Source organism: Phaenicophaeus curvirostris, chromosome 5, assembly GCF_032191515.1.
Source record: "Phaenicophaeus curvirostris isolate KB17595 chromosome 5, BPBGC_Pcur_1.0, whole genome shotgun sequence".
In the NCBI taxonomy this organism is placed as follows: Eukaryota; Metazoa; Chordata; class Aves; order Cuculiformes; family Cuculidae; genus Phaenicophaeus; species Phaenicophaeus curvirostris.
In genome coordinates, this window is record NC_091396.1 from 206386 (window position 1) to 216564 (window position 10179).

General features: G+C 64.7%; 2 protein-coding genes across 2 annotated transcripts; one reads left to right on the forward strand and one right to left on the reverse strand.

Annotated features, from left to right (window-relative positions):
- APLNR (apelin receptor) lies at positions 1-1399 on the forward strand. The gene has a single exon (XM_069856952.1). The coding sequence runs from the start codon at positions 61-63 to the stop codon at positions 1165-1167; it is 1107 nt and encodes a 368-aa protein (XP_069713053.1). The 5' UTR covers positions 1-60; the 3' UTR covers positions 1168-1399.
- Positions 1400-6497: 5098 nt separating this feature from the next.
- Positions 6498-8278, reverse strand: LRRC55 (leucine rich repeat containing 55). The gene is made up of 2 exons (XM_069856953.1): positions 7520-8278; positions 6498-6948 (listed from the first exon to the last, which is right to left on the reverse strand). Exons 1-2 carry the CDS (start codon positions 8133-8135, stop codon positions 6713-6715), a joined length of 852 nt encoding a protein of 283 aa, XP_069713054.1. The 5' UTR covers positions 8136-8278; the 3' UTR covers positions 6498-6712.
- Positions 8279-10179: the final 1901 nt, after the last annotated feature.

The following is a 10179-nucleotide window of genomic DNA, read 5'->3' on the forward strand; positions in this document are numbered from 1 at the left end:
TGCCTCGGTCCGGGCTCAGAGGCGCTGGGCGAGCGCGGGATGAGCTGAGCTGAGGCGAGCATGGAGGAGGCGACGGACGCCTACGCCTACGGGGACAACGAGACGGAGTGCGAGTACTCGGAGTGGGGCCCCTCGCTGTCCCTGCTCCCCACCATCTACCTGCTGGTCTTCCTGCTGGGCACCGCGGGCAACGGGCTCGTCCTCTGGACCGTCTTCAAGGGCGGCCGCGACCGCCGGCGCTCGGCCGACACCTTCATCGCCAACCTGGCCGCCGCCGACCTCGCCTTCGTGGTCACCCTGCCGCTCTGGGCCGCCTACGCCTGGCTGGGCTACCACTGGCCCTTCGGCACGGCCGCCTGCAAGGTCAGCAGCTACCTGGTCTTCGTCAACATGTACGCCAGCGTCTTCTGCCTGACGGGGCTGAGCTTCGACCGCTACCTGGCCATCGTGCGGCCCCTGGCCACGGCCAAGCTGCGCTCGCGGGTCAGCGGGCTGGTGGCCACGGTGGCTCTGTGGGCGCTGGCGGCGCTGCTGGCCCTGCCGGCGCTGGTGCTGCGGCGCGCGGCCGCCCTGGGGGGCGACGCCAAGATCACCTGCTACATGGACTACGGGGGCCTGGCCACCCCGGGCACCGAGGGCGCGTGGGAGGTGGGGCTGGGGCTCTCGTCCACCGCCCTGGGCTTCGTGGCCCCCTTCGCCGTCATGCTGACCTGCTACTTCTTCATCGCGCGCACCGTGGCCAGCCACTTCCACCGGGAGCGCGCCGAGGGCCCTCGCAAGCGCAAGCGGCTCCTGACCATCATCACGGTGCTGGTGGCCGCTTTCGGGGGCTGCTGGCTGCCCTTCCACCTGGTCAAGACCCTCTACGTCCTGATGGACCTGGAGGTGCTGCCCTGGTCCTGCAGCCTCCACGCCTTCCTCAACAACCTCCATCCCTACTGCACGGGCATCGCCTATGTCAACAGCTGCCTCAACCCCTTCCTCTACGCCTTCTTCGACCCCCGGTTCCGCCACGCGTGTGCCGCGCTGCTGTGCTGCCGGCCCCCCGGCCCCGGCTGCGACCGCTCGGGCAGCTACTCCTCGGGGCACAGCCCCCCCGCCAAGGCCGGCCCCGCCGCGGGGGGCAAGCTGGACCCCGCCACCCAGGAGACGCTTTTCCGTGGATGAGACACCCCTCTGCGCCCCCCGAGCTGGTCTCCTCGGGGGGACCCCCCGCCCCGGAGCCTGGATTGCTTTGGGGCCCCCCCTCCCGCTGGAGAACCCCGCTCGCGGGAAGGGGAAACTGAGGCAGGGGCTGCGGAGCTCCCGGGGTGCTGGGGCAGGGGTGGCTCCCCCCCACCCCGACACCCGCAGGGCTTTGTGTTTGGTGACAAATAAATGAGGTTTTGGTTAATAAAAAGGATCTGTGTGTGTGTGGTTCCCTGGGAGAGGGGGAGTGGGGATGGGGGATGTGGTGTGGGGCGCCGTGGGGGGGTTGGCTGGGTTTTGGGGTGTGCGTGTGTATTACGGGGTGTCGCTGCACCCCTCCTGAGAGCCCCTCCAGCCCCACCAGGGGCTCAGCCCAGGGCCAACGCTGCCCAGTCTCTTCCCCAGACTTTGGGAAACAAGAATTCCCGTCCCAGCGCCGGGATGGGGGTTTAACACCCAAACCCTCCAGCTTCCCCCCACCCCGCTGAGTCCTGCCCAGCCCCTTCCCCCCAGTCCCAGCCGCTCTGATTGCATCAACCCCCGCCCTGCCCCACCAAATCCCATTTTCCCGTCACCAAATCCCATTTTCGGGCTCTTCGCCTCCTTATCTGCGGGTGGGGAATGCGGCGCGAGAAAGGGGGTGGACGCAGTGGAACCCCCGCAGCGCGGTCGTGGGGTCGGGATGGGGGTCGGGATGGGGGTCTGGGATGGGGATCTGGAATTGGGGTTGGCATAGAGGTCTGGGATGCAGCCCACGCCATCCCTGCTCTGGATGAGGCATCAAATGGCTCTGCTCCCATTTTCCGCTTCCTGAGGCTCTGCTCTAAATAAACCTTGCCCCGTTTGTTATTTGCATCCTTCATTGACTTGTGATGAACTCTCCTGTCCCCTCGGCCTTTGTTCCCACTTGGAAAGGATGCGGGATCATTTCTGGGATCCTTGATACGCTTCCCGTTGCGGGGGGGGCTGCGGCCACCTTGCCTCCTGCTCGGTTTTGGAGCCAGCCCAGAGGAGCTGGCGGGGATCGGCTTTGTCCCCGCGAGGCAGCAGGAGGAGGTGGCCGCGGGGCTGTGGTTGGGGGTCACCTGGGCGGGGGTGACCCATGATTCTGGGTTGTTTTAAGGGAAGGGGGATGGAAATCCTGCGTCCTGGGACATGATCCATATGAGGGACAAGGCTGTTGGCATCCAGGGAGCCTTCCAGGCTCGCTTGCCCTAGAGGGACCCCTTGTTACTGCTCATCCATCTGTCTGTCCATCCATCAATCCATCTCTCCTTCCTCCCATCCAGCCCTCTCTCCATCCACTTCCCTCTCTCCATAGCTCCCTCTCTCCTTCTCTCTCACTTTCTTTATCCCTCCATCCTGCCATCCTCCCCCCCTCTATCCATTCATCATCCCACCTCTCTGTCCCTCTCTCTATCCTTCCATCCCTCCATCCTTCTGTCCTTCCATCACTCTAATTTGTTTTTTCATTCTTCCATCCTTCTACCTCTCCATCCCATCCATCCCTCCCTCCCTCCCTCCCTCCCTCCATCCATCCATCCATCCATCCATCCATCCATCCATCCATCCATCCATCCACCCATCCATCCATCCCTCTACCTTTTCTTCCTCTTCATCTTCCATCCTTCCACCCTCCCATCCATCTCTCGCCCCTCCACCCCTGAGTGTTTCCACCCCTCTGTCCCTCATGGCTCCATCCATCCCCCCATCCCACCCCAACCCCAATTAACCCATCGGGGCCGCGGTTCTGGCCGGGATCCGAGCGGGGGGCTTCCTCCCCAGCGCGGAAATGGCTGCAGGGCTCCCTGCCAGCGGAGACGGGAGCCGCCGACTTTCTTTCCGCCTCTTGGAGATTTCCCTTTCCCTTGCAGGAGGGAAATGTTTGGCCGTGGAGTCTCTTGGGGCAAAGGCAGGGATGCAGCACAAAAACACTGGAGGCAGGGGGGGAAGGGGCAGCGGGGCCCGGACCACCCGTCGGAAGGAGATAAGGAAGGTGGTGCCTTCCTGCGGGAGCCAGGAGGGAAGATGGGGAGGGAAGATAGAGGGGGACAGGGGGATGGGAGCATCCTTGGAAACCTTGGGGAGGCTGGGATGCGCTGGGATGAGCTTAGCAGGGAGCGCAGGGGCGCGGAGACGGGGAACGGCTTCAATCAGCATGGAATCACGGAATGGTTTGGGTTGGAAGGGACCCCAAAGCCCACCCAGTCCCCCCACTGCCATGGGCAGGGACACCTCCCACTGGATCAGGGGCTCCAAGCCCCATCCAGCCTGGCCTGGAACCCCTCCAGGGATGGGGCAGCCACCCCTGCCTTCTCTTCCCCCCAACGCAAAGATGAAAGAGGGGAGATTGAGATGAAATCTCAGCAATAAATGTTTTGCTGTGAGGGTGGGGACGCCCTGGCCCAGGCTGCCCAGAGAAGTGGGGAAAAACTGGATGGGCTTTGAAGTCCCTTCCAGCCCAAACCATTCTGTGATTCTGTGAATTTGGGACCCTCAGTCCTCAAAAAGTGACGCTGAGCGGCACCCGTGGTGGGTCCCGGCTTCGGGGGGCTGCTGGGCACGGCTGGTGTCCCCAAATCCTGGGTGGTGAGGACCAGGTGCTGGGAAAAAAGGAGATTTCTCCATGCTGGGACCTTTGGTTGGAGCCCAGTGTGTGTGTGTTTGAGTGTGTCTGTGTGTCTGTGTGTCTGTGTGTCTGTGTGTGGAGACATGGGGTGATGGGTGGAGCAGCGCGGCCAGCGGGGAGGGAACGGAGATGGGAACAGGGACAGGAATGGGGAGAGGGAGAAGGACAGAGAGGGGAACAGGAATCGGGGTGGGAAAAAGGATGGGGACAGGGAGGGGGACAAGGATGGTGATGGGGACAGGGATGAGGGGGAGGACAGGAGCTCGCAGGAGCCGCTGTCCCAGGCCACCAAACGGCGCAGCGGGGGGCCCAGCGCCCCATCCCACCCCAGGGTGCCGGAGCGATTTGGCTGCTGAGCCGGCCGGTGTCCCCGGGTGTCCCCTTTGAAGTCACCTCCCTGTTTACAGCCCAGCTCTGGCCGCTTCTCACGTCCCACCCCCAGCAAACGGGACCCCGCGCCCCGGCACGCAGGGGGGTCTGCGTGGGAAAAGACGGATTTGCCAAAGCCACCCAGGGGCTCACGGCTTGGAAATAGCCGAGAAAATAACCATGGGATGGGAGATGGTGGCTCTCGGGGTGGTGATGGAGGGGGCAGTGTGAGACAAAACGGGGAGAAGGGGAGAAGAGGAAGGGGAGAGCTTGGGGTGTTTGCTCCCCTGGGTTCCCAGAGGTTCAGTCACCTTCGTCCAGCCAAACCTTGGGAAGAGCTGAGGCACAGGGAGACCGAGGGTCCCCACATCCCATCGTGAGCCTCAGGTTGGAAGGGGATGGAGGGAGGAGAGAGGAAAGGATGGAAAAGGTGTGTGTGGGAGGTTAGGAATGGAGGTGGAGATGGAGAGTGTGGATGGATGGATGGATGGATGGATGGATGGATGGATGGATGGATGGAGGGATGGATGGAGGGAGGGATGGAGGGATGGATGTGTTGGGAGGGAGGGAGAGCTGGGTGCATGCATAGAGGGATGGGAGGGGTTGAGGGGTGAGTGAGAGGATGGATGGACGGACAGACAGAGAGGTATTGGGAAGCAAGGCGGGATGGATGAGTGTGTAGAGGGATGGAGGATGGACAGGCTGAAAGGATGGACAGACAGAAAGTTGGAGGGGTGGTGAGGCAGCTGGAAGGGTGGATGGAGGTGCTGGGAGGGAGACAAAGACAGTTGTGTGAATAGAGGGATGGGAGGGGTTGAGGGGTGAAAAGATGGATGGACAGAGGGACAGATCAATGGACGGATGGAGAGATGAATTGGTGGACAGACAAATATTGGGATGCAGAGGGAGACGAGTGTGGATAGAGGGATGGGGGGGATGTCTGGAAGGATGAACAGACAGAGGGATGGCTGGAGGGATGGAAGGATGGAGGGGTGGAAGGACACATGGACAGCTGGAGGGAGGGGTGGAAGGACGCAGGGATGAAGGTTTGGGTGGGTGGGCAGAGCAGCGATGCGGGAGGCGGCAGGATGGTGCGGAGCCCCTGCCCGCTGCCCCGGCTCAGCCTGCGCTGGGGGTCCCGGAGCGAGGTGACCTGCGGTGACCCGGCTGCCGGCTGCGAGGCCCCGCGGGACCCCGGCAGCGGCCGGAGGAAAAACAGGATGCGCGGGAAGGGAAAAACACCCCTGATGCCTTCTGCAGGCTCCGGGCCCCACCAGCGGCCGCACACGCATGTGGCTGCCAGGCATGTGTGTCCTGCACACGTGTGTGGCTGCTGCACATACGTGTGCCCTGCACCTGTGAGTGGCTGCTGCACATGCGAGTGGCTGCTGTGCATGTCCCCTGCACACGTGTGTGGCTGATGAACATACATGTGTCCTGCACACGCGTGTGGCTGCTGCACATATGTGTGCCCTGCATGTGAATGGTTGTCATGCATGTGCGTCCTGAGCATGTGAATGGCTGCCAGGCATGTGTGTCCTGCACACATGTGTGGCTGCTGCACATATGTGTGCTCTGCACATGCAAGTGGCTTGTGCAGGAGAGGAGAGGAGAGGAGAGGAGAGGAGAGGAGAGGAGAGGAGAGGAGAGGAGAAAAAGGATAGGGAAGGCATAAAGAGACAGATGAAAAGACAAATCAGAAAAAAAGAAAATACTAAACTGAATAAGAATAAGGAAAAATGAAAAATAAATGAAAAAGAGACAGAAAAAGGAAAAGAAAAAGCGAGTGATGGTGAGGGGAGGGATGGAGAAGCCACAAAGCTGGTGTGACCCACACACGGGAATGCGGCCAACCTGGTGAACAGAGGGCTCAGGGCCTTGCTTGGTTTTTTTTTTCTTATTTTTTCTTTTTTTTTGTCTCTTTTTCGGCGTTCCTCTTGCCTCCCCACGTCGGGAGCAGGGATGGGGTAACAGGGTCTCGCAGCTGACGGGCGACACGCGGTGCCCGGTTTGTCCCCAAACCCGCGCGACGCTTCGGAAGAGAAAGGCCAGGATGGAAATCCAGGAATTCCACCCCCGGGAGGTGCTGGCAGCGTGGCACCCGTCCCCGGTGTCACCGGCAAGGCGCCGGCGTCCCGCGGAAGCAGTGATGCTGAGCTGGGCGCGGGCACCGGGTCCCCAGCTTGGACACCCCGATCCTTTCGGGAAGGTTGGCGAGGGCGTCAGCAGCTGAAGAAGCTCCCCCGGTGCTGCTTTGGGGTCAAAAGCAGGGATTTCTGTGCCTATCCGGGGTCTCACTCCCAGCTGCAGCCCCCGGTCCCACTGGCACAGCCCGCGGAGCGTGAGCAAGAGGGGTCCCAGCGCCTACTGAGGCGAAAACTCCGCGTTTTGGAGCAAAAGCAGGAGGTTCTGTCCCCCGGCGTCGCCCGCTGGCACCTCGAGGGCCACCCCGGCGCGAGGACAAGGCACGGTCAGCGTCCCCGCGGGGTTGTCCGGCGCGGGGGCCGCCGGCGGTGGCCGCGGGACCTAAACGTCCTCGTCCTCGCTGGCCTTGCTCCAGCGGTGGCAGCAGTTGGCGGTGATGCCCAGCAGGAAGTTGGTGGCCACCGAGGCGATGGAGACGACGAAGCCGACGAAGGCGATGAAGAGATAGTCGTCCAGCGTCAGGGTGAGGTGGCAGGCCTGGAAGCTCTCCTCGGTCAGCGACAGCAGCGGGGCGCCCGCCACCTCGGGGGGGGCTCGGCACTCGGCCGCCTGCGAATCTGCAGGAGAGGGGGGTCAGCGGCCAGAATGAGGGGTACGGGGAGGGTTTTGGGGGGACCCGATGCTTGCCTGCCTGCAAATCTGCTGGGGAACGGGGGGTCAGTGGCCAGAATGGGGGTACAGGGTGGGTTTGGGGGGACCCGGCGCTTGCCCACTTGTGAATCTGTCCAGGACGGGGGGTCAGAGGTTGGAATGTGGGGTATGGGGGTGTCTGGGGGGGGAACACTCAGCCACCTGTGATCCTGCTGGGGAAGCGGGGTCAGTGCTGGCTGGAATTTGGGGTACGGGGTCATAACTGGCTGGAATTTGGGGTAGAGGGAGTGGAACCATCACTGGTTGGGCTGTGGGTTATGGGGGAGCGGGGTCAGTGCCAGCCAGAACTGGGGGTGCAGGGGAGCAAGGTCAGTGCTGGCTGGAATTTAGGGTACAGGACAGTGGGGTCATCACTGGTTGGCATGTGGGGTGCAGGGGAGCAGGGTCATCACTGGTCAGGGCGTGGGGTGCGGGGGAGCGGGGTCAGTGCCATCCAGAACTCGGGGTACGGGGTGTTTCGGGGCCCCCGGCACCTACCCGAGGCGCAGCGCTGGATGCGTCCCCGCAGCCACTTGAGGAAGGGCTCCATGGCGCAGCCGCAGAGCCAGGGGTTGCCGCCGAGGCGCAGCCCCACGAGCCCGGGCAGCCCCTCGAGCGCCTCGAGGCTGATGGCCACCAGCGCCCCGTGGCTGAGGTCGAGCTCGCGCAGCTGCGCCAGCCCGCGGAAGGCCAGCGGGTGCACGCGCCGCAGCCCCGGGTTGTGGCTGAGGTCGAGGCGCAGCAGCCCGCTGGCCTCGCGGAACATGTCTGCGGGCACCAGGCTGAAGTTGTTGTAGCTGAGGTCGAGGTGCGCCAGGCGCCGCGCGCCCAGGAACAGCCCGGCGGGCAGCGCGGCCAGCGAGTTGTTGCGCAGGTCGAGGGCGCGCAGCTGCCCGTAGCACGCCAGGTAGCCGGGCGGGATGCTGGCGATGCGGTTGTGCGCCAGGCTGAGGTTCCCGGTGTCCAGCGGCAGCTCGGCTGGCACCGAGAAGAGCCGCTGCCCGCTGCAGTCCACCGCCTGCCCGCGGCACGAGCACAGCGCCGGGCAGCCCGCCCCGGCGCCCGCCGCCACCGCCGCCGCCGCCGCCGCCACCAGCCAGGGGCCCAGCAGCATGGCGGGGCGGCGGCCGGGCCCCCACGCGCCCAGCCTCGCGCCCTCACGGGGCGCCGGGGGCCATGGTGCCGCGGCCACGCCGCGCTCACGCCGAGGGCTGCCGGCGGCGGGGGTCAGCGCCGCGCTCCCACCTAGCGCATCCCGGCGGCATCCGGGGGGCACGCGGGATCGCCCCCCGGCACACGGCGCTCGGCGAGCCCGGGGGTGACGGCGGGGCTGGACGGGGGCTCTGGGCAGTCGCCTGCGAGGAAGAGGAGCGGGAGACAGCCATGCTGGCCACACGGCCTGCGAGGGCCGCGGCTCGTGCCGTGTCACCCGTGCCATCCCCAGACCCCTCGCCGGGGCCACCCCGTGCCCCCAAGCCCTCGCCCGGGATTTTGGCCGGACCAGAACCCTCCAGCCCTGCTGACAGAGCCCCCCAGCCTGGACAGCGGTGGCCGCATCGCGCCCGCTGCCCAGCATCCCCCCAGACCCCGGTGCTGCCGGCACAGCCAGTGCCGTGGACGCCCTCCCCACCCATCCCCACACCCCTGGCACCCACCCGGGGTCCCCTCGGCACAGTGTCCCCGCACCCCCAGCCCTCGCCCTGCATCCCTGGCCACCCCTGTGCCCCTCCCTTCCCCAGCTCCATCCTCTGCACCGCGCGGGGGGCACGCGGCCACCGTCCCCTGCCGCCCCCAACCCGCCACCTGCCACCCTCGGGTGACACCGGGGTCCCCAGGTACTCACGCCAGGCAGGGACGAGTGGGGCTGGGCGCCCCACAGCTGCGGGGTCCCGGCAATGGGGTCGGGGTCCCCCGGTGGCCACCCTGGCACCCGGGGCCACCACGTTGGGCGAGCGGCTCCCGCGGCCACGGCCCAGGCTGCTGCAGAGCTGGCAATGGGAGAAGGTCTTTCCCCACCTCCTTCCTCCCCTCCTCCTCCTCGTCCTCCCTTGTCTCTCTCTTTCTCTGTCTCTTTTTTTCCTTGAGGGCCAGATACTGACGTTTCGGTGTCTCTTAGCAACTGCCTCCACATCTCTGAGCAACAGGAGAGCGGGATGCGGAGCCGCCAGAGCGATGGAGATGGCGCGGGGTGGAAATGCCCCCGCCCTGGGGACCCCCAGCCTGGGGGGACCCGCGCCCGAGCCCCCCGAGTCCTGCGGGTGGGATGGAGCGGGACGAGGGGCGGCATCCAACGCCCCAACCGCCGGCTCGGCGGGTCCCCATCCATCCCCGCGCCCCCCGCTACGGGCAGCATCCCCCGTGGGATGGGGTGAATCAGGATTTCCCAGGCTCTGGGAGCAGAAACAGATTACGTATGGGCAGAGGGGGAAAACAAGGCAGCGGGAGCGATGTTCCCCGGCTGCTTGCACTCCAGGCCCCGGGGATGGCAGCATTCCCTGAAAATCAGCATTCCCTGAAAATCAGCGTTCCCTGTCACTCAATATTCCCTGCAACTTGGTGTTCCCTGCACAGCCCCCGGTCCCAGCCCCCTCCAGCCTGCAGGGAGCTCCAACCTGGGCTGGTTTTCTTTTTCCCTGCTTGAAGACCTGGAAAACGCCCCAGGTTGACACTGATTGTTTTGCTCCACACAAGCTGAATAATTCTGTCTCCCTTCTCCTCCTGAATGGGAGGGGATGTGGGGGTTGGAGTGAGCTACCCCTCTCCCCACAGCCGGCTTTTCCCATTAAAACAGCTGCTTTGGGTCACGAGGATGCTCGTATTTTGCTCTGGGAGTGTTGCAGCCCCAGGGCTGCGCTGCTTTGGGAAAGAAGCCCCTTCCAAGCCCCTCTTGTCCCCGCATTTGGGGTTGTGAGTTCCCTTGTTTCCCTTTTCTCCCCTTTTCCCAGCTGGCAGCTCCAGCCCCGTCCCGTTTGTGCCCCACGTCCCGCGGGACGGATCCTCTCCCGCAGACGGCGTGCAGCCGCCTCTCCCCGCGCTGGGACTCATCGACGCTGCTCGAAGCTCCCAGGGAATCACTGGGCATCGAATACGCCCCGACATCCCCGGAGCCAGCGCGGCGCACACCTAATTAGCGATAACACCCGGGCCTGGCTGCTGCT